Source organism: Monodon monoceros, unplaced genomic scaffold (genome assembly GCF_005190385.1).
Source record: "Monodon monoceros isolate NGI ecotype Baffin Bay Population unplaced genomic scaffold, NGI_Narwhal_1 Super_Scaffold_8, whole genome shotgun sequence".
NCBI lineage: Eukaryota > Metazoa > Chordata > Mammalia > Artiodactyla > Monodontidae > Monodon > Monodon monoceros.
This window is the reverse complement of record NW_021703785.1, coordinates 54,842,005-54,866,951: the sequence shown is the minus strand read 5'-3', so window position 1 is coordinate 54,866,951 and position 24,947 is coordinate 54,842,005. Positions and strand designations below refer to the sequence as shown.

At 35.8% G+C, this 24,947-nt stretch overlaps 1 protein-coding gene and 1 non-coding gene across 2 annotated transcripts in view; one reads left to right on the top strand and one right to left on the bottom strand.

The window, feature by feature from the left end:
- LRRC63 (leucine rich repeat containing 63) overlaps positions 1 to 24,947 on the bottom strand; it is a 63,264-nt gene that overhangs the window by 16,349 nt on the left and 21,968 nt on the right. The window contains exons 6-9 of the mRNA XM_029209953.1: positions 24,371 to 24,507; positions 17,988 to 18,071; positions 16,199 to 16,438; positions 5,558 to 5,752 (exon numbers count right to left, since the gene is read on the bottom strand). Of these exons, the coding sequence (XP_029065786.1) occupies positions 5,558 to 5,752; positions 16,199 to 16,438; positions 17,988 to 18,071; positions 24,371 to 24,507 (656 nt within the window). The remainder of the gene's footprint in view (positions 1 to 5,557; positions 5,753 to 16,198; positions 16,439 to 17,987; positions 18,072 to 24,370; positions 24,508 to 24,947) is intronic.
- On the top strand, positions 15,481 to 15,552 carry TRNAE-CUC. The gene has a single exon. It is a non-coding gene; the product is annotated as a tRNA-Glu (tRNA).

The window sequence follows — 24,947 nt, the reverse complement described above, 5'->3', positions numbered from 1 at the left end:
TCTCCATAGTGGCTGTACCAATTCACATTCCCACCAGCAGTGCAAGAGTGTTCCCTTTTCTCCACACCCTCTCTAGCATTTATTGTTTCTAGATTTTTTGATCATGGCCATTCTGACCGGTGTGAGATGATATCTCATTGTAGTTTTGATTTGCATTTCTCTAATGATTAATGATGTTGAGCATTCTTTCATGTGTTTGTTGGCAATCTGTACATCTTCTTTAAAGAAATGTCTGTTTAGGTCTTCTGCCCATTTTTGGATTGGGTGGTTTGTTTTTTTGATGTTGAGCTGCATGAGCTGCTTGTAAATTTTGGAGATTAATCCTTTGTCAGTTGCTTCATTTGCAAATATTTTCTCCCATTCTGAGGGTTGTCTTTTGGTCTTGTTCATGGTTTCCTTTGCTGTGAAAAAGCTTTTAAGTTTCATTAGGTCCCATTTGTTTATTTTTATTTCCATTTCTCTAGGAGGTGGGTCAAAAAGGATCTTGCTGTGATTTATGTCATAGAGTGTTCTGCCTATGTTTTCCTCTAAGAGTTTGATAGTGTCTGGCCTTACATTTAGGTCTTTAATCCATTTTGAGCTTATTTTTGTGTATGGTGTTAGGGAGTGTTCTAATCTCATACTTTTACATGTACCTGTCCAGTTTTCCCAGCACCACTTATTGAAGAGGCTGTCCTTTCTCCACTGTACATTCCTGCCTCCTTTATCAAAGATAAGGTGTCCATATGTGCGTGGGTTTATCTCTGGGCTTTCTATCCTTTTCCATTGATCTATATTTCTGTTTTTGTGCCAGTACCATACTGTCTTGATTACTGTAGCTTTGTAGTGTAGTCTGAAGTCAGGGAGCCTGGCAGGCAGATTCTTAACCACTACGCCAGTAGGGAAGCCCCTATACTGATTGGTTTTTGAAGGTTAAACCAGTCCTGCATTCCTGGGATGATCTTTATAGATGGAATCTCAAGGATGACAGTGTATGGCTGAGATGGAATGAGAAGACAATAAAGTATTTTACACCAAAATCTGCATCTCTTATTTAATCAGCATCTGTCTGTGAGCCTTCTGGCCTCTGGAGACCAATGATTCCAGCTTCAGTGAGCCTTCGAACAACCTGGAGAGATAGTAGTTATGAAGATTCCTGGATACCATCCCCAGAGATTCTGATCTAGTAGGTTTGGGGTGGATCTGAGAATCTGCATTTCCAAGAAGCTTACAAATGATGCTAATATAGAATATAATGCAAAAAACTGTTTTTTAAGCCTACTGGAATAGGGGAGGTTCTTCTGTATACAAATGCATGCTTATATGTGCTTGTAATTTCTCTGGAGCTGGTAGCATTGTTTGCCTCTGAAAACTGGTTTCTGAAAAAAATTCATATGAGGCAGACTTACTTTTCACTCTCACCTAAATCTTTTTTGAACTGGGTATTATGTGCTACTGTTATTCATTCAAAAGTAAATAAAACAAATATATATTCCCTATTAAATATAAACACACATACCTTTTGAACCAGCACTTCCACTTCTAGGGATATATCCCACAGCTATATCTAAGCATGTGCAAATGACAAGGTTATTCACTGCAACATTTTCTTTTCATAGCAAGAGTTTACAAAAATTTGAAAGTTCACTACTAAAGTGAACTGGTAAAATAAACTATATACAGTGCTCAGCGGAATAATATGCAATCATAAAAAATAATATAAGCTAATAATATGCTGATGTGAAACTATCTCTGTGACATAATATTAAATGGAAGGGTACAGAAAGGAGCATGTATTATTTTAATATTTTATAAATAGTAGGAAATGTATATATTTATTAGCTTACATGTACATAAAGTATCCTGGAAGAATATAAAAGGCTTGATATCATTGGTTGTCTCTGAGAAGGGAAATGGATGACAGGGCACTGGGGTTAAAGAATTTTTAAGATATACTCTTTTGTATCTTTTAAATTTTGAGTTACGTGATTTTAATACCTGGTAAATATTTCTCTAACAATACTTGGTAGATATCTTTTCATGTCAGGCAAAACAAAGCTGTCTAATTTTTTAAGTGGCTGAATGATACTACCTTGTTGGATTTACCATATTTAACCAACTCTCCACTGATGAAAACTTAGAATGTTTCTAATTTTTCACTATTGTAAATATCATTGCAGTGAATGTCTTTGGATATATTTTTGCATACATGTACAAGTTTTCTTTTTTAAATTATTTTTTAATTTTTGGCTGTGTTGGGTCTTCGTTGCTGGGCACGGGCTTTCTCTAGTCGCAGTGAGCAGGGCCTACTCTTCGTTGTGGTGCACGGGCTTCTCATTGCGGTGGCTTCTCCTGTTGCGGAGCATGGGCTCTAGAGTGCAGGCTCAATAGTTGTGGCACACGCACAGGCTTAGTTGCTCCGTGGCATGTGGGATCTTCCCAGACCAGAGCTCGAACCCGTGTCTCCTGGATTGGCAGGTGGATTCTTAACCACTGCGTCACTAGGGAAGTTCTGTGCAAGTATTTTTGAGCAATAAATTCTTACAGTTATTAGGATAAAAAATACACATATTAAATTTTGATTGTTATAGCTATTTAAATATTTAGTTCATCTTTTTGTTGTTATTTGTAAAAAGTCTCTGATAGCTCTAGATTTTAGCTGCCCAAAACATTTTTCCTTTCCCCAGTTTTCAGTCCCAGAACTCTTCTTCCTTGTAAAGAATCTATTTCATGTGTTTGGGGAGGGGCTAATTTCCCTTTTCCCAGTTACAGAAATGGGCATGTGACTCAGCCAATCAGAGTATTCCATTCATGCATCTAGAATGATTTGTTCATATATGGACATGTGAGAACCATGTTGAACCAGTGAAAATCATCCCTAATGTGTTTTACAGTAACAGTGGAGATAGATAGTGCCCTTTTCTCTGAGGTTCCTGACATTCCAATACACGAACCTGGAATCATCAGTGGTCATCCTTGCTACCTAGAAATGAGACAGACTGACAGAAAGGTGTTACTAAGAGGTAGATGATAGATAGATAGATAGATAGATAGATAGGAAAATAGATAATGCCTTGATGACACGGTTTGAACTGAATTTGCTTGCCTGAAGACTCATGCACAAATGACTACTAATACATTTCCTTTTGTTGCTTCCACTGGTTCTAGTGGGTTTCTGTCATTTACAATCAAGATTCCTGGGTGAATAGTCTAGTTCTCTGTCAGTCGTATGTATTACAGATGTTTTCTCCAGTATGCTGCTTTGTCTTTTGACTTTATTTGTGGTGGTTTTGGCTGTACAGGAATTTTAAAAAATTTTACACAGTGAATCTGTTCATCTTTTCTCTTGGGTTTCATTTCCTACTTAAAAAGATCCTTCTCATTCTGAATTTTTATTAATACCCTATTTATCTCTTTATATTTTCAATTTTGACCTTTAGGAATCTGGAAATTAATTGTTATGTGTGGTGTGAGGCAGATACAGATCCCATTTTTTTAAGTAGAGTAATACATTATTTCAGTGTGCACATATACACATATACCTGTTAGAATGATTATCTCTTGTTCATTGTGTGGTGGCATTACACCAGAGATTTTGTTTTCCCTAGGTTTAGTTCTATTTTCAAATATTTCTGTAATGTATGCCTTTTTAAAAAAAATTATTTATTTTAGGCTACATTGGGTCTTTGTTGCTGCATGCGAGCTTTCTCTAGTTACAGTGAGCAGTGGCTTCTCTTGTTGCAGAGCATGGGCTCTAGGGCGCGCGGGCTTCAGTAGTTGGGTGCACAGGCTCAGTAGTTGTGGCTCGCGGGCTCTAGAGGGCAGGCTCAGTAGTTGTGGCACACGGGCTTAGTTGCTCCGAGGCATGTGGGATCTTCCCGGACCAGGGCTCGAACCCATGCCCCCTGCATTGGCAGGTGGATTCTTAGCCACTGCGCCACCAGGGAAACCCCTCTATAATGTACGTCTTACTTTCATATTTAAGAAACACACTGTAAGTTATTTTTTTAAAGATCTATAAGAGATCACTTAGATTCTGGGTTTGTACTGAACATGAAGAAATAGCGAGATTGAGCTCTAGGTATGTTTCATGTTTGTCCAAATGTCTAGGTATATTTGTTTCTCTGCAATGTCTCTAAGATATTGTAATTTCCCATGAACCCTATTCTTTCCTGTTTATTCTTATTTCAGTATGACACCACCCAGTTACTCAAACCAAGAAACAACATTATTTTAAATAAAAAATAAATATACTTTTCCTCCAAGAAATATTTCATGGACAAGTGTAAGCATTAATAGGCTATATGCCACTAGGATTTAGCGAATTAGGATTTATTTTTTTAAATCTTGTTTCACAATTATGGGTATATTACATTTTTAATGAATTTATTATCATGCTGTAAATATCCCCTTCTGTATTACATGTGTGATATGGTAGTTACTTCTCCTACATTAATAATTTTATTCTTTTGCTGGACAATACCTTGTATACTTCTCAGGCAAGGTTTTCCTATTTCTGCTTAAAATTGAATTAATTCTCAAGGAGAAGAATACAGGCATCCCAATTTATTGAATTCATTAGTCAGAAAAATTATTTTGCCTGGCCTATTTTTTTTATTTAAATGATATTACTACATGATATGCACAAACTGACATAAAATGTATTTTCTGACATTCTCTAATGATACAATAGTTGTATAAATTTAAGTCGTTTCATTTCATCAGGTTTCATTAGCAGTGACATTTTAGATTTAAGTTACCTGCACATAAAAGATACGCCGTATATGAAACAATTCTATGCCTTTCTAAAATTGTTTGTTATCTCAAAATGCTCTTTTACCTTCTTCTTACTAAATACTAATTCTTAAAGCCTCAAGTTCTACTGTATCCATATGTTGCTTTGCAATGTAATTTTGTACGTTTTACTTTATTTTCTTTCCAGGCTGTCACTGAAAGCCTGCTGAATGCTGGCACTAGCCTGTGGAATCAGGCTTTATGAGATGGCAGTCAGGATAACTGAAAAATTGTACCAGTTTTCTTAAAGCCTGGGTAATGAATTCAAACAACTAAATATAGTCCTGGAATTAATCTTTTATTCCCCAAAGCAGTCCACAGTTGAGATGGTTGGCACTGGACAAATTTCCACAGAAATGCACAAATATTGAGAACTTGGGTACATGACTTTGAATCCATATGAGGCCCAAACCTCACTGATGACTTTGATTACTATCTTATCCCTGAGAATGGTTGCATAAAAAGGCCAACTGTAAGATAAACACTTTTTGCAAAGGATTCTAACATTTTTCTTTTTATAGTAAACATGCTCTGAAAGAAATTTTCTAGATCTTCTTTGAAATCCCTGAAGACCTTTTTACTAATCATTCTTAAGGAAATATTCTGCAAAGATTCCCTAACAATCACAGACTTTCATTAGGAGCTAGGATTACAAAGAGGATTCACATGAGAAGACACTTATCTTCCACACAGAACCTGTGCTCTCAAAGACATGAATGATTATATACGTAAACTTTAATGGCTTTTAAAGTGGGACTCATAAATCACTGTATGATTCATCAACTCGGGATTTAGAGATATTCTTTTACCAGGAACATTATCGAAAACAAAATTGCTTTCCTTTACTTTTCTGTAGCAGGAAGAGGAACAGACATAAAATATAACAGGAAACTGTGTTACTCCAAAAATATTGCAGGATCGGATGATGCGAAAACCTTCACCGAACATTGGACCATGACACCATTCACATCGGGATGTGCTGCAATGAAGGAAACATCAGATCTACTAAAGGAAAGACATTTTGCTTGATGCTATGTAAGACTCAAAGTAGTATAAAATAGGGCCTTTCTCATTATCGATCTTACCATCTCCTTGAGGAGCTAAGACATATGCAAGTGAAAAACTAAATGCTAAAAAATAAATATATGTGTATAAAATAATCCTAGTTCTCTAAAACAAAAAAAGTATAGATTCATAGTAAGAAAACACCCTAAGGATAAACCCCAAATGGAAGACAGTAATTATCCTTGGACCTATTCTCCTATGTGATCACAGGGAATTTTAAATTTCTTCATAATGTTTTTCTGTATTTCCCAAATTTTCTATAATAAATACATATTATTTTTATAACTCAAAATAAATATATCATTTTAAAAATAAAGGGACTGCTGTAACCTAGTGTAGGATTAGTGTCCATGTATATTTTTAAATGCTCACAAATCAGTTAAAAAAAGACATCAGCCCATTAGTATATTAAGAGTAGCACATGAATGGACTATTCACAGAAGATGAAACTTGAACATCCAGAGAACATTGAAAAGTAAAGCTTCTCAATTTCATTAGTAATCAGGGAATACAAAACAAAATAACAAAAGAATACCATTTCATAAATCATCAGATGGGCAAAATGTAAAAGTCTGATAGTGCAAAGTTTGGTGAGGATACATATAAATTGGTGGAGTATGAATTGGTGTAATCACTTTGGAGCAACTTGGCAATTTCTACTTAGGTTGAAGATGTACATACTCATAGAAAGAGTAGAGTGATGGTTGCCAGGGGCTGGGGGAAGAGGGAAATGGAGACATGTAGGTCAAAGGGTACAGACTTTCAGTTATAAGATGAATACATTCTAAGGATCTAATGTACAACATGGTGACTATAGTTAATGTGGTATTATATACTTGAAATTTGCTAAAAGTAAACCTTGAATGTTCTCACCTCATAAAGCAAGAGTTAACTATATGAGGCAATGGATGTGTTAATTAACATTATCTTTGTAATCATTTCATGATGTGTATGTATATCAAATAATCCTATTGTACAATTTAAATATATACAATATTGTAAAAAAAAAAAAAAAAAAGACAAAAAACAAGCCTCCTCTGGCCAGGAATTGTTAGAGAGGAAAAATATCTTTTCCTCTATACATCTTAGGTTCATTGGCTGGGGCCCTGGAAATTAAATTTGTCAGTTTAAACTTGTCAAACAGATTACCAAGAGAAAAAAACGGTTTAATTATGTACACATACATGGGACTTTCTCAAAGAAATGAGACTCAAAGAAGCAGCCAAATGATTGAGGCTTATATACCATCTTAGGCTAAACAAAGGAAAAGGGGATTTGGGCTTCTGGGCTGAGAAGCCCAGTTATGGGAAGGCAAAGGGTGGAAATATATGGTAAATCAGGGTTGTCTTGTTATACAGCTAAGAGTCTTTCAGGTGATAAGAGTTGTCTCCTGAAGTAGTTCTCTTCCTGGTGTGAAAACATTTTACAAGTGGAAATTTCCAAAAGGGGAAATTTATGTTCTATTTTAAGGTAGTTACTGGGAGGTAAAGAGCTTTTCCTGCATCTGCTAGATCTCAGTTGCCTTAAGCTCAAAATAATACCTATGTCAAAGAAGCATATTTTGGGGTGGCATAATTCTGGTAGCCTTAAGAAAGTGGAAAAATTCAGAAGGTCCAATATTTGCTATAGTCCCAGAAAGAGCACAGAAAAATAGAAGATAGAATTTTCGAAGTAATAGTGTAAGAAAATTTCTCAGAATTAAAATACATGAGTTTCCAGATTGAAAGGATACATCAAGTACTGAACACATTGAGTTAAAAAAAAAAACACTCACAACGGCACATCATCTTGAAAATTTTAAACAACTAGCAAAAAAAAGAGAAGATTCAAAAAGCTTCCCCTTCCAAAAAAAAAAGGTATAGGTTATATATAAAGGATAAGGAATAAGAAAGCTGTAGATATCAAATAAAAAATAGAAAAGTTCATGATGAAGCAATGTCTCCAAAATCCTGAAGAAAATGATTGAACCCAGAGTTTTATACCCAGCCAAATTATCAATCAAGTCTGAGTGCAGAATAAAGACATATTCAAATATGCATGGTGTTAAATTTTTATTTCCATGCATTCTTTTGCAGGGAGACACTGGAGGGCTGGCTTCACCAAAATGTGGAGGTAAACAAAGAACAAGGTATCTGATGTGACTATAGTAAAGGAAATTCCAAGATAATAGTGAAGGGAAGTCTTGGAATAACAGTTGTGCACCAGATCTAGACAGCAACATTTCTAGATTAGGGCAGAAAGACACAGGGCTCCAGGATGTATTAAAAAAAATTAATAGGACTGATAGCCATATCTGATACATTCATACTGATAAAGATTTAAATAATTCTATTAGAATTTTCATGGCAGAATTAATGATAAACACATAAAGCAAAGTAAATGAATAAAAGTCAATTACTCTTTCTAGGAAAAACAAAAAGTTGTACAGTAAAAGAAGTATATTCATAGTACACTGTGTAGCCTAACTATGCATTACTTAGATTTTATAATAATTTAAATAATAATTATTGATTTAACTTAAAATCATTATTTTACTTGAGAAGTATTAATCATTTATTATGTCACCAGAACTATCCTAGGTACTGGAGATAACATTAATGAACAAAACTGTCATGTATTCTTCTCTTCATGGAGTTTACATACTAGAGGACCAGCCTGATATTAAATAAAATAATTAGGTAAGATATAAAATGAGGTGATGGTAAGTGCTACAGAGAAAAATTAAAGCAATGAAGGGGGAGGAATAAGGAGTGCCAGTAATGTGAGGCATAGGATGCTTGAACTTTTAAACATTCTGTAAATAACTATATTGTGAGGTTGGAGGAAGAAGACAGGTATATATGAGGGCTGATAAAAGTCCTAATACCTATCTTGCTTAGTAGGAAATTTAGAGATAATAGCTAAAATTGAAAACACAAGAAGAATGACTCAAGGATGCTATTTAAAAACATAGAGGCAGCTCCAAAATAAATCCTCATATATATGGTCAAATGACTTTCAGTAAGGGTGCCAAGACAATTCAGTGGGGAAAGGACAGTCTTTTCAACAAATGGTCTTGGGAAAACTGAATATCCACACATAAAAAAAATGAAGTTGGACCCTTACACCATATCCAAAAATTTACTCAAACTGGATCAAAAACCTAACTGTAAGAGCTAAAACTATGAAACTCTTAGAAAAAAATATAGGGGAGGGACTTCCAGGTGGGGCAGTGGTTAAGAATCTAACTGCCAATGCAGGGGACACGGGTTTGAGCCCTGGTCCGGGAGGCTCCCACATGCCACGGAGCAGCTAAGCCTGTGCGCCACAACTACTGAGCCTGCGCTCTAGAGCCCGCCAGCCACAACTACTGAAGCCTGCGTGCCTAGAGCCCGTGCTCTGCAACAAGAGAAGCCACTGCAATGAGAAACCCATGCACCGCAACAAAGAGTAGCCCCCGCTCGCCGCAACTAGAGAAAGCCTGCGCACAGCAACAAAGAACCAAAGCAGCCAAAAATAAATTAATTAATTAAAAAATATATATATATATGGGGAAAAGCTTCATGACATTAGATTTGGTAATAACTTCTTGTAAATGACACCAAAAGCACAGGAAACAAAAGAAAAAATAGATTAAGTTGTACTTCAGCAAAATTAAAAACTTTTGTTCATTAAAGGACATCATCAACAGTGGGAAAAGACAACTGACTGAATGGGGGAAAATATTTGTAAATTGTATTTTAAAGGGGGTTAATATCCAAAATATATAAGCAACTACAACTTGACAAGAGAAAACACAAACAATCCAATTTAAAAATAGGCAAAGGACCTGAATAGACATTTCTTCAAAGAAGATACACAGATGGCCAAAAAGCACATGAAAGGATACTCAGCATCACTGATAATTAGAGAAATGCAGTGAGAACCACGGTGAGATCCCACCTCACACCCATTAGGATGGCCAATATAAAAAACAAAAACAGAAGCAAAACAGAACATAAGTGTTGGAGAGGATGTGAAGAAATTGGAACACTGTGCACTGCTGGTGGGAATGTAGAATGGTGCAGCCTCTATAAAAAGCAGTGTTGCTGTTCCTCAGAAAATTAAAAATTCAATTACAGTAATTTCACTTCTGGAAATAGAAAAATGGAAAGCACGTGTTTGTACAACCATGTTCATAGCAGTATTCACAATAGCCAAAAGGTGGCAGCAATGCAAATGTCCTTCAACAGATGAATGGATAAACAAAACGTGGTGTATCCATACAATGGAATATTATTCAACTTTTAAAAGGAAGGAAATTCTGACACATGCTACAGCATGGATGAACCTTGAGGACATCATGTTAAGTGAAATAAGCTCATCACAAAAACACACTAATATCGCATGATTCCACTTATATGGGGTGTTTCTGGAGTCGTCAAACTCAGAGAGACAGAAAGTAGAAGGCTGTTTTCCATGGGCTAGGGGGAGGGAGAAGTGGGGAGTTGTTCTTTTATGGGTATAAAGACCAATTCCAGTTTTGCAAGTTGAAAAGACTTCTGGAGATTGGATGCACAGAAATAAAAATGTGCTGATTGCTAAACAGTACTCTTTAAAATGACCAAGATGCTAAATTCTGTGTTATGTGTATTTTACCACAATTGAAAATAAAATTAAAAAAAATATGAGAGCGAACACCCAGAGGAGAATTGCAAAAAGAGTTTGGCAATAGGTGACTCTGGAGGTAAAGAGTGAAGGGGGATAGAGATGCAGGCAGGGGTGATTTTCATGGAAAGACCTGGAGTAAACATTTGATCTTTTAAACTAAATACTTGTGTTGATAAAAGATAAAATTATTTTAAAGAGAAGAAAATTTGGTTGAGCAGGTCACCTAAACTCTTGAGGAATGTCATCTTCAGAATAAGGGAGTTTAGTGGCCTGAGTTGTTATTTCCTTATTTCCTCTAACTAAATAGTTCTATTACTGTCCCCAGGTAAGTGATATATACTTGAGAAAATACGCTGGTACTAATAAAATCACATGGAAAATTAAATTGCAATATTTAATATAATTTTATCAAAAAATTCAAAGACTTTTGCACAATAATGAAAAATGGAAGGCTATAAAGATGTTAAAAAAAAACATACTGAGCTATCTCTAGTAAAGATGACTTCCAAGTATTAAGTATGATCAAGGCTTTATAGTTTAGTGAAACTGAAAAATACTTTTGAAACTTTAGTCTATATCTCTAAGTAAACATTTCTATCATTCTCGTGCGCAAGGGAGTTAAGGTAAAATCCCATGGAATGTGAGTCTTCTGACCCAGCTCTCAACAAAGGCAGATTCTCTGTCTGATTGAGGTGATAGAATGCAGGTAGAGACACAGGGAGGCAAAATGCAAAGAGAAGTTGTAGGGGTCAAAAAAGAAGCTCACAGCTGCTAATGGGTAGGGCCCAAATCACTGGGGTAGCGGCAGAAGCTGGGCTTGGAGCAGCCTAGGAGCAGACGTTGTACAGAGCCCAGAGCTGAGCCACCATCCAGACTCAGCAAACATAGTACTTGGGACGGAGGTTGGAAATTAAGGATCAAAGCCAAGAGTAGACGTTAGAGGATGAGGGTGGGGTTGGGTGACAAATGCCTCCTTCGTTGTTTCTTTATTAATATGACAGTTGTCCTTGATGAGATTGAACCCCTCATCGTTTTTACTCCTCCTTCTTTTACTTGCCTCACATACTCAGGCAGCCATTGAGTTCATTTTACCTTCATAATTTGTCTTGTGTCATTTCCTACCCATTTACTCCTATGCCTATTACTTTGGTTTAATCTCCCCTTACCAGTTACAAGAGCGCTTTAAGTGAGCTCCACCCAGCCTTCCGCTACTCTAGCCCATCTTCGACACTACTGCCAGGTCTTGCTATCACCTGCAATGGCTCCCATGGCCTAAAGAAGAGACCCCATCAGTGGTCTCCATAAGCTAGCTCTAACCTTCCTTTTTAAACTTACTTTTTGCTACTCTTCATAGATGTTTTGTTCTGGCTGGACATTCACTTTTCTCTTTGCCCACGTTCCTATTTTTACTCAACTTCGGTTCATTTCCCCACTTGGTTCCCTCTCCCTGGAATGTCTCTTCAATACAACACATATTTCCAAATATATAAATTTTACCTGTTCTTCTAAGACTCTTTCCAAACACCGTTTCATTCCTAAATCTTTTCCCTATTTTCCCAGCTGTAGTTGTAATCTTTCCTTCCCTAGCCCCTTTTATTTGTAATTCATTTGTCACTTTTTATTTACATGAAAACCCATCCTTGTAAAATTTCCAAAAAAATATAGACACATACAGGAAAAAAAGCACAGAATTTCCCCTTTATTCCTCCTTTAAATCATTCTAACTCCCCTTTGCAGAATAACTAAAGCTCATATTGGTGGTGTTCCCTCTAGCTCCCAGACACATGACTCTTCTCTACATAAATGGAATCTCTCTTGTGTATGTGTTCTCTCTGTATGTGTCTGTACATACAGCTTGCTTTTCTGATTTAACAAGATGCTCTGGACAGCTTTCTGTGTCAATACATTTTGTTTTACTTCATTCTTATTAACAGCACCATAATGTTCCAAAATACGAATACACCATTTTATCTTACCACTTTTTTATTGATGCACACTTAGTCTGCAGTTATCATCCCTCTGCCTAACTGTGTGTTCACATATACCTGTTTCTATAAGACATATTACTAAAATTTAAATTTCTGTTTTAAGGAATATGTAAGATACTGTCAAATTAACCTTCCACAAAACTTCCACCAACCTGACAGTGCCACCAATGGTGTGTGATAATCTTGTTTCTGGGCATGCAAGGGCAACACTTAATATCAGTCTTTTTAATTTTGATAAAACAGGTAAAAAGCCCTATTGTTGCTATTTTACATTGCAGTTCCTTGGTTACTAGAGAGATGTAACATTCTTTATGTTTATCATCTATCTATGTATTGTCTTCCATGAATTGCATATTCCTATCATTTAACCACTTTCGTATGGGTTATATCTTATTGATTTGTGGGAGATATATGTTTAAACAGTTATAAGCATTGCAATATCTTCTTTCAGTTAATAGCTTGCCTCTTAATATTATTGATGGTTATAATATTATGTAGAAACATCTTTTGTCAAATTTATGAAACTTTGCTTTACTGTTTATATTTTTGAGGTTTGTTTAAGGTATCTTTCTGTACCTTGAAGTCATACAGATAGTCTCCTATACTTGCTTGTTAAGGCTTTAAAATTTTGCTTTTCATATTTAAGTCATTAATCCAACTGGAAATGATTTTGTAAATGATGGTAACATATACATAGCAGAAACATAATTATATACTTCTTACTTATAGATTATCAGATGTTTCAGTGTCATTTATTGAAAAGTCTCTCCTTTCCCTACTGATCCACAGTGGTATTTTTGTCCAACGTCAAGTTTCACATGTACATGAGAACATAACTGAGCTATGTATTCTTCATTGGTTAGATTGTCTTTCCTTGCATGTAATATCAACTGTATTTCTCTAATTCTATAAGTCTTTATATCTGATAGGCAAGTGCCTAATGTTAGGCTCCTTTTTCAGGCTTGCTTTGGCTATTTTGGAGTCTCTGCTTTTCCATACACATTTTATAATCAGCTTATCAAGTTTCTCAGAAAATTCTGTTCAGATTTTGACCAGAATTGTATTGAATCTATAGCTCTATTTGGGGAGAACTGATATATATATCTATATCTCTCTCTATATATCTCTCTCTATATATCTCTATATCTCTATATATCTATATGTGTGTATATATATATATATATATATATATTTTTTTTTTTTTTTTTTTTTGCTGTACGCGGGCCTCTGGCTGTTGTGGCCTCTCCCGTTGCGGAGCACAGGGTCCGGATGCGCAGACTCATTGGCCATGGCTCACGGGCCCAGCCGCTCCGCGGCATGTGGGATCTTCCCGGACCGGGGCATGAACCCGTGTCCCCTGCATCGGCAGGCGGGCTCTCAACCACTGCGCCACCAGGGAAGCCCAGAACTGATATATTTTTGGTATTAAATCTTATTATACCTGAGTGTGTGTATCTCTCCCATTTAATTCAGCCTTCTTTACCTTTTTGTAAAGTTGTAATCTTTTTCTCCATAAATATCTTGGACATACTTCACTTGATGTATTCCTAGGTACATTATGTTTTTTATTGCTATCATAAAAGGTATCTTTTTAAAAATCACATTTCTAACTGTTTGATGTCTGATTTTAGTTACATCTTCTTTTTAACACCACACCATAGACTTTGTTGTTACTATTACTTTATAGGTCGTAGAGATCATATTTGTTTAATTTCTTTTCCCTCCATCCCTTCTTACATCTCAGAACATACTTCTGGAGTTATCTTCCTTCTTTCTGATGCACATTCGTTGCAAGTTTCATTTCACTAAAGTGAAAATCTGTGGGGAATAAATTCTCTGTTTTATTATATGAAAATCCATTTTTCTCCCTTGTTCTTGAAAATTAGTTTTGCTGGGCTAAATAACATTTCTTCAGTTATTGTTCCATTGTTGCTAGCAGTTTATTTGTTGTTCTTTGTAAGTGACTTTTTTTCCAGCTGATTTCTAAGTCTTTGTCTTTGGTGTTCTTCACTTTCACCACAAGGTGTTTTACTTGGCTTGTGTAGAGTGTTCAATCTCTGTGAATTCACTCCTTTCATCACTTCTGAGAATTTACAGTCACTACCTCATTGAACAATGACTCCCAACATTCTCTGGGACTCTAAGGATATGTTAAATTTTCTCCTTTTACTGTCCGTGTCTCTTTGCCTCCTGTCCACATACACACAATAATTTCTCCAGATTTCTCTTCATATGTGGATAATTGTCTGTTAAACCCATGCACCAATTTCAACTATTACACTTTTAGCCTCTAGAATTTAATTGTGTTTAAAATTTCTTTCTCTTATTTGCCTGGTCATATTTGATGGTCTTTTATTCCTTAACCATTTAAAAAATTATATCTTACTTCTTTAAACTCTTAAAGAAGGTAATTCATATTCTGTCAACAATTCTAGTATCTTGGATCCTTGGAGATTCATATCTGTTGATTGTGCTAATTTTTACTCTTGGTGGTTTATTTCCTCATGTATTTGAAAGTTTTAATTTTGAGATAATATTCATTTGAAATTACTTTTCTGGAATCTTTAATGTCTAAATTGAGGATGTTTCTCTCAAAAACATTTGTTCTGCTGAAAGAGAAGTATTCACTGCTCTGGGGCCACCAGCCCCTTTGGCGGTACAGATTTCACTCAGGAATACCATTTTCAGCTTCCCTACTTTGTGGTGAATTCAAATCTCTTGGTCCCATATATGTTTACAGTCACTAGTTAGGTTTTAATTCTTTTTAAATGTTTTTGTCCTTGGTGATTTTGTTACTTTCTCATGTGCATTCAAACTCATAAACGTTGACATAGTGCATTAAAATTGAAAACTTTGGCACCTGGTTCCTTTTTTTTATTGATAGATTTTTAATTACTTTTTCAGTTTCTCCAATGGTTACTAGTCTGTTCAGGTTTTCTTTTATTCAATCAATATTGTTGACTAATATACTCCTGGAAAACCATTTTACTTAGACATACAACAAATATTTGTTATATCAGGGAATTCCCTGGTGGTCCAGTGGTTAGGACTCAGCACTCTCACTGCTGTGGCCTGGGTTCAATTCCTGGTCAGAGAACTAAGATCCCGCAAGCCATGCAGCACAGCCAAAAAAAAAAAAAAAAAAGTTACATCAGTAATACAAGCACTGATCATCGGTAGTGCAGTAAAAAATAGTTTTACACCGTCTGAAAGGAAATAAGAGGTGAGCCTGAGTGGACTCATAGTGTGTGGGCTTTGAGAATCCTAGTCCTGAGAGAGGCAATAATTCCCACACTGGCTTTCGACCCCTGAGGAAGAGAAGTTGCCCTGTGTGTGTCTGCTCTATTCCTCGTCTCTGTGAAGTTAGAGTAGAATAAAGCATTTCCCTTCATAGTGTGCCTGGCACTAAAGAATCTTTTTCTGGAAGAATCCCCTTCTTTGTCCTTAGGGGTTCATAGAAAAGACTTATACTACAACTGTATAGATATTGCCACTATACCCCAGCAATCTGTACCTCACATTGGATTTAAGTAATAACTTGAGAAGGTGGGCTGAATTCAGACTACAGCATTATGCCTGAAGAGCCAGAAGGAGCAGTCTGAAAGATTGCATGGATGTTTTGGTGTGTGGTGGTGTGTGTGTGTGTGTGTGTGTACAGTAAAACTATCATCTGGCCCTGTAATAAAGAATATTTTAAACCCTAAAAGTGTGTCTTGGTAAAAAGAGCTTCAGAATTTGCTCACCATTTTAGTAACTTTTGAATTTCCACTGGGATCACATTATAATATTTATGTAGATTATTCTTTAAAAAGAACAAAGAAGTGAGTTGAGTAAGACGTTGTGGACTATTCATAGAATTCTCTTTCCAAAAACTAGGATGAGTGAAATTATTCTCAAATAGGATTTTTTTCAGGTTAAGCTTCAAAATTGCATGTGGAAAACTACTCAGTTCATTTCCATCAGCGATCAGTGTTTCAAGTGATCTGCAAATAAAGGAAACCATATTTTAAAAGTAGAAGAAGAAATCTGTCCCAGTGTTCCCAAAAATTGGTATAAAACTTAGTAGTAATATGTGTTAAGTATTTCCTTAAAATCAAGAGAATTAACTAAAAAGCAACCAAACCAATATATTATCATGGAAATAAGTGCATTTGTGTAAATAGTAGAGTTAAAGCACATATTTTGGGTCTTTGCAACAAGTCATTGCTATGGAAAAAGAAATAATCACAAACAGAAGAATGAATGTTACACTACATAAAATATAATATAGTGTAGTACAGTGATACAAAGAAAGAATTTATTTTCATAGACAAATTAAACATTAACACGTACTTTTTTTCATTCAGGTAAAGGTCTCAACTATTGGTGGAAGGCAGCAGTGGGGAAACAGACCATCATACTGGGGGAAGCTTTTATCTTGCTTTTATAAAATATTAAAGAAAAATGTGTTTGTGAATTTTGGGGAAGGAAAGATAGTCTGCAATAGACTCAGAAAGTTCAGTGGAGTTCCAAAATTAACAAGGGAGAAAAAAAGAGAACAGATAGAATCCTGAAAAAAATCTCCCCCCCCCAAAAAAAAGAAATATGAAAAGGAGAAAGTGAATAAATAGTAAATACAAAGTAAAACAGAAGGTAAAAAATTATAACAAATATGAACAGGCTGCATTCTATTAAAGTACAAAGATTGTTACACAGGAAATTAAATAATTGGTATAAATATTAGAAAGCAGAAACAAAATGAACTCATTTTACTGAAGATAAGATAATGCTCCTAGAAACCAAATAAAATCTAGTAAAACTCAATCAGAACTAAGATAATTTTTTACATAGTTTGATTTTAAAATGTAAAGAAGTAAATAGCTTTTCTCTATTCTGTTGTATTCTTTATTTCTCTATTCTCACTGGCGATAGTCAACTAGAAATGGAAATTACAGAAAATATTACATTCATAGTAGCAACACAATTGTATGTTTTTGGGGGGAGGAGGGGCTTAGAATGATATTAAATGATTTTAAAGATCATAATCTAAAGAGACTAGTTGAGACTATTATTGAAAAACAATCTCCATACTACTTATTAAAATTATTCTAAAGTCATAATCAAAATAGTATGGTACTGACCTAGAAGGTCAGAGATCAACTTCAGAGACTTTTTAGAAATTAGCACAAGAAAGAATCAGATCTTAGTATTAAAGCACTGTGTATTACTAGCATTTTGTGTATATGTATTTCCTTACAAAGAAATCAACTGATAAGAATTCCACGTGCACACATGGATGAATGGACAAAAGCAGCTTGTCATTCTGTTAAGGTGGTCATCAATACTAGCTTTTAAATAATTACTGAAAATGTTATGTCTTAAAAATACTAAACACCAGTCATTCAATTTACATTTTGGTAAACCTTATGCTTCACATATTATGTTTTATGGCTGTTGAATAAATGAAAGGACTCAATTTTATCCATCACAGTCATCACCTAATATATCCTTAAGGGACATATGTCTTATGGGTACTTACTACTTCCAAAATACCTGAGTTTCTGGATTTCATTTGGAATAAAAGCAATACTATTGTAGGAAATATCAAGTTCCTCAAGATTAAACAAGCAAAATAACCTTAAATAGAAAGAGAAAATGATTATATGTTTACAGTTACTGGGCATTAATAAAGAATTTAATTCTTCAGTAAATAGAAGCATAGGGAAACTGTATTTTTCTAAGATTTTTCAACTTATAGACTTCTTTTTAAATTATAGATGGTATAATTACAATGAAATTTCCTAAAAATGATTCATCTATCCCTTAAGACTGGTTTGAAATGTTTAGAGTTGGTAAATCCCCATCTAGAAAAAACCACCTCTATTAGTTCCCTAGGGCTGACATAACAAATATCACAATCTGGGTGGCTTAAAGCAACAGAAATTTATTTTCTCACAATACAGGAGGCCAGAAGTCTGAAATAAAGGGGTCGGCAGAGTTGGTTCCTCTGGAGGCTCTGAGGGAGAAACTGTCCCTTGCCCCTCTCCTAGCTTCTGGTGGTTGCCAGCCATCCTTGGTGTTCCTTGGTTTGTGGCAGCATAACTCCAATCTCCACCTTTGTCTTCACATGGCCTTCTTATAAGGACACCATTTATTGGATTTAGAACCCACCCTAATCCCACCCTAATCCAGTATGACCTCATGTTAACTAGTTACATCTGCAAAGATCCTATTTCCAAATAAGATCACATTCTAAGGTTCTGCATGGACATGAATTTTTGAAGGGCACCATTCAACCCAGTGCAGTTGCATTAAGATTTTCCTGGTGAAATATCTTTGGTCTTTCTTTCTATTAAGCAAAGTACTTAAAAGTAAGAACCAAAGAACACAAAGGCTAACGCAGAGAGTCCTGTCTCCTGGGGGGTGGGAGTGGGAGTTGCTTCTTGGAGACTGGAATTGAAGTATGACATTTACCAAAATCCCTAGTAAATATTCCCCTCTTTGTGAATGCTCTTCTCAAATACCTTCCTGTTTTCCTTAAAGGATGAAAAATTACTTGCATGATTATTAACTAAGGCATCATGAGCACAATATTTCATTAACTTCGTACTACTTTAGTGTGGATTATAATGGTCCTCATGATCTGTCCCCAGACTACTCTTTCAACTCACCTCTCACACTACCCGACATTCACCTCAGGCCCAGAATTTATTTGCTGAATTTCCCTGAATTAGCCCAGTTCTCACATATCTCCAGTTCCCCCAAATTTGATCAGTGTCTTTCATTTTTTAAGTCTTGGCTTAGATGTTACCTCTTCCAAGGAACTCTTCCTGCATCTTTCAGAATAGGTGAGCTGCCTCTTCTGTACTTCTGTGCTTACCACTATCATAGAATTTATCACACTGTGTAATAAATGTCTCCTAAACTATGACATTCTGGAGGCCAAGGATTCTATTTTACGTTTCTGTATATCCAGTGCTTTGGCCAGTGCCTAGCACATCAAAAGTGCTTACGAAATCACAATTGAATAAAAGATATGGTGACCCCAGTTAATATAAAATCATTTGCTCTGGGAAAGTAATGAGATTGAATAGAAAAGCAAAAAAAAAAAAAAAAAAACTTTTCAGTTCAGTGTTCATCTCAGACTTTTTTTCCACCTCTGTAAAGAAAATATTAGTACCATCTGTTCCATTTTTTAATTCAAAATTATGTTATTTCATTTTCTTGCCTTAGGCAGTTTCTAGAGTCATTTTGTATTCCCTTATTACTTCAGTACAAGCAAACTAGTCTGGTTCTAGGCTTTCACTGTTGATGATAAATTCCTGTTGATTGTGATGTTTAATTGGGCTTGTAGACAGCACTGAGAAAGCTAATTAAGAAATTTCATAGGCTCTAGAGTTGAAATTTATCTCATCTATATATGATTTTAGAGAGCACATTTGTTTAGACAGCCTTAGTTTCGTTTGATACTCTATACCGCACTAGCAACAAATCTATCACAATTTTCAGGGTGTATAGAAGGTTTTACATTTATTTCATTGTTTTATTTATCAGCATATCATTGAGCAATGAGATGCTTAAACTAGACGCTTGCTGTTGGCTTGGAAGATTGTGCTAGCATTAATATTTGCATGTCATAACATTAATCACCACCACAGCAACATAAATATTATTTATTGAGAGCCTACTATGTGTTTGTGGCAGTTTAGAATGGTCTTTCATTGGACCACAGCAATATTGTTAATATTATTTACAGATTTAAAAAATGGAAGCTACCTTGATTCCTTGCAGTGGTAAATGAGAGTGTTCAAAAAGAATAAAATACCTAGGAATAAACCTACCTAAGGAGGGAAAAGACCTGTATGCAGAAAACTATAAGACACTGATGAAAGAAATCAAAGATGATACAAACAGATGGAAAGATATACCATGTCCTTGGACTGGAAGAATCAACACTGTGAAAATGACTACTACCCAAAGCAATTTACAGATTCAGTGCAATCCCTGTCAAATTGCCAATGGAATTTTTCACAGAACTAGAACAAAAAATTTTACAGTTTGTATGGAAACACAAGAGACCACAACTAGCCAAAGCAAACTTGAGAAAGAAAAACAGCTGGAGGAATCAGGCTCCCTGACTTCAGACTATACTACAAAGCTACAGTAATCAAGACAGTATGGTACTGGCACAAAAACAGAAATATAGATCAATGGAACAGGATAGAAAGCCCAGAGATAAACCCACACACATACGGTCACCTTATCTTTGACAAAGGAGGCAAGAATATACAATGGGGGAAAGATAGCCTCTTCAATAACAGGAGTTGGGAAAACTGGACAGCTACATGTAAAAGAATGAAATTAGAACACTTCTTAACACCATACACAAAAATAAACTCAAAATGGATTAAAGACCTAAATATAAGGCCAGACACTCTAAAACTCTTAGAGGAAAACATAGGCAGAACACTCTGACATAAATCACAGCAAGATTTTTTTTTTTTTTTTTTTTGCGGTACGCGGGCCTCTCACCGCTGTGGCCTCTCCCGCTGTGGAGCACAGGCTCCGGACATGCAGGCCCAGCAGCCATGGCTCACGGGCCCAGCCGCTCCACGGCACGTGGGATCCTCCCGGTCCGGGGCACGAACCCGTGTCCCCTGCATCAGCAGGCAGACCCTCAACTACTGCGCCACCAGGGAAGCCCACAGCAAGATCTTTTTTGACCCACCTCCTAGAGTAATGGAAATAAAATTTAAAATAAACAAATGGGACCTAATGAAACTTAAAAGCTTTTGCACAGCAAAGGAAACCATAAACAAGATGAAAATACACCCTCAGAATGGGAGAAAATATTTGCAAATGAAGCAACTGACAAAGGATTAATCTCCAAAATATACAAATAGCACATGCAGCTCAATATCAAAAAAACAAACAACCCAATCCAAAAACGGGTGGAAGACCTAAATAGACATTTCTCCAAAGACATACAGATTACCAACAAACACATGAAAAGATGCTCAACATCACTAATTATTAGAGAAATGCAAATCAAAACCACAATGAAGTATCACCTCACACCAGTCAGAATGGCCATCATCAAAAAAATCTACAAACAATAAATGCTGGAGAGGATGTGGAGAAAAGGGAACCCTCTTGCACTGTTGGTGGGAATGTAAATTGATACAGCCACTATGGAGAACAGTATGGAGGTTCCTTAAAAAACTAAAAATAGAACTACCATATGACCCAGCAATCCCACTACTGGGCATATACCCTGAGAAAACCATAATTCAAAAAGAGACATGTACCACAATGTTCATTGCAGCTCTATTTACAGTAACCAGGACATGGAAGCAACCTAAGTGTCCATCGACAGATGAATGGATAAAGAAGATGTGGCACACATATTAATGGAATATTACGCAGCCATAAAAAGGAACGAAATTGAGTTATTTGTAGTGAGGTGGATGGACCTAGAGTCTGTCATACAGAGTGAAGTAAGTCAGAAAGAGAAAAACAAATACCGTATGCTAACACAGGTGTATGGAATCTAAAAAAAATGGTACTGATGAACCTAGTGGCAGGGCAGGGGTAAAGACACAGTCTTAGAAAATGGGGGGGTGGTGGGGGGAAGGGGAAGCTGGGACAAAGTGAGAGAGTAGCATTGACATATATACACTACCAAATGTAGAATGGATGGCTAGTGGGAAGCTGCTGCATAGCACAGGGAGATCAGCTCCATGCTTTGTGATGACCTAGAGGAGTGGGATAGGGAGGATGGGAGGGAGGCTCAAGAGGGAAGGGCTGTGGGGATATATGTATACTTATAGCTGATTCACTTTGTTGTACAACAGAAACTAACACAACATTGTAAAGCAATTATACTCCAATGAAGATATTTTTTAAAAAAAGAACTGTAAAAAAACAAAAAGGAGGCTATAAGAAGTTAAGTAGTTTATCCAAGTCAGTATGAAATCAAATTAGTACTCCCTATTCTTCAGGTATATGGATACAAAGTAATTCAATCCCTATCTTTAATCAATACCAATATGGGAAAATAAATTTGTGCATTTTTAGAATCAGCTCTTACTTCAGGGTTCACAAGTATGTTCTTAAATTCTTTATTCCAAACAGCTTCTCTTTCCCAGAGAACATGCTGGCTAATTAAACTGAACCAAAACAAGGCAAAACTTTGATTCTATTAGTTAAAAGTAGTAATTTTCTATGTCATTTTCCTCCTGGTATCCACTGAGAAAAAGATAAGAGCATTTTTTAAAAAACTTTTGTTACAGTTATGGCTTCATAACTTCAGGGAGTGAGGTGTGTGTACATAGATGTACGTGTGTGTGTGTATACACAGAAACAAATGTGTGTACACAGATTAGTATACATACATAAGTTATCTATCTCTGTCCACTGAGAGTGTCTAGAAGCAATATCATCCCAATAGCAGTGGGAATATCCAGCACCCAGGTCTTGTTTTTTAAATACCATCCTCCAATAAAAAGGAAATAGGGTTTCCTAAGAGAAATGGCTGATTCTAGTATCAAGGCAGGGAATCAAGGCAGTACAGTTTATGTTACTGTGGAAAGATAGATGAGTCAAACAAAAATAAAACTCATAATGCAATATCTTTACTTAGTATTTATTCTTTCTTTTTAAATACACTTTATGTGTAATGTGTGATGTGTATATAAGCGTTTTTACACAGAAATGATATAATTTTTATATACTTTTTAATTTTTCAAAATGAATAGTTTTACAGTGTTTTAATGTAGATCTTGGATTGTTAATTACAAACAATGCTGGATGAACAGTTTTATAAATGAATTTTGATGCACTTTCTTAATTACTATAAGAACCTTCTTTTGCAAAATGTTATTCAACTATTTAAGAGTCCCTGTGCTCTTAACTTTTTGCCCTTAACCTACATTCAATTTGTTAAAATCTAACTGGAAGAGATATCTTGTTTTGGCATTTGGTTAAGGTTTTGGTTCAAAACTTTCATTAAGACTTAAATAATTACCAGTCCATATGTGGGGAAAAAATCCATCTCTTTTATACCTGGATATCAACATTCCTATTAGAGTTTAAAGGATCTTAGACATCATACAGGTAATTTCTTAGTTCATAGATTAGGAGATTGAGGCCTAGAATGGACTTGTGTCTTTCTCCAGATCAAATAGATAATTCTCAACTTTGAAGTTAAAAGTCTAGAATTCTTTTTTTATTCTCGATCTTTTTTTTTTTTAATAAATTTATTTATTATTTATTTATTTATTTTTGGCTGCATTGGGTCTTCACTGCTGCGTGCAGGCTTTCACTAGTTGTGTTAAGCAGGGGCTACTCTTTGTTGTGGTGTGTGGGCTTCTCGTTGCAGTGGCTTGTCTTGTTGTCGAGCATGGGCTCTAGGCACATGTGCTTCAGTAGTTGTGGCTCGCGGGCTCTAGAGCACAGGCTCAGTAGTTGTGGTGCACAGGCTTAGTTGCTCCACTGCATGTGGGATCTTCCCAGAACAGGGCCCAAACCCATGTCCCCTGCATTGGCAGGCGGATTCTTAACCACTGCGCCACCAGGCAAGTCCCAAGGCTAGAATTCTTAATTCCAAGTTCAGAGTTCTTTCGATATCCAAAAAGGCTACCAAGGGATAGGTGTAAGTTTCTCACCTGAGCTTCTTTATATGACTTAATCCATACTCAGATAATGGATGTCTAGATATGTATTTACTAGCCCCAGATTAATTGCCATCTATGTAGCTGGTAGGTTTTTTTTTTTTTTTTAACACAGTAATTAGAAGCAAATCAGCTAACTGGAACTGAATAAAAATTATCAAATGGCTAAAAAGTAGCTAGCTGCTTTCAGAAGGGAAATTGATCCTTTTCTAAATTACATGCTCTTTATTTTCTGTGTTTAGAATCTCAGACTATCAACCTTACCCAGGTGGAAGCGTAGTAATCAAATTAAAGGCGATGTTGAAAGTTCTAAGGAACTTAAGTTGTTGAATTGTAGAAGGGATTTCTTTGATAGGATTATTTCTCAGATTCAGTATTTGTAAATTTTTAAGACAGAATATCTGAAAAATGGAAAAGAGAAATAGCATGAGTAGAATACTAAAGTGTGCGAATCCTTATTTTTTACATTTTATAAACCCTTTGAACTAATGCAGTCAAATCAGTATGGTAACACTAATTGGCTGTGTCATATATCTCAATAAATACCTTTGGTAAGCCCTGAAAATAACTAACCAGCATTCATATGTATGATATGGTAAGATAGTGCAGCTACTGTACTCATATACCCTTGACTCAAGAATGTTCCTTTTCTAAATGGGAAAATCATGCTGTTTGATCAAGCTCACGGTTTCATAAGAGGCAACCATGTCAAAAATGAGGAATGTAGGAGATACCTGCAGAATCAAGAAAATAAGTGGAATTAACCGTAGCAATCATGGGGTGTCTGATATCATACCCAGCTCGATTCACTCTGATATCACAGTAATTTGTAAATAACTGA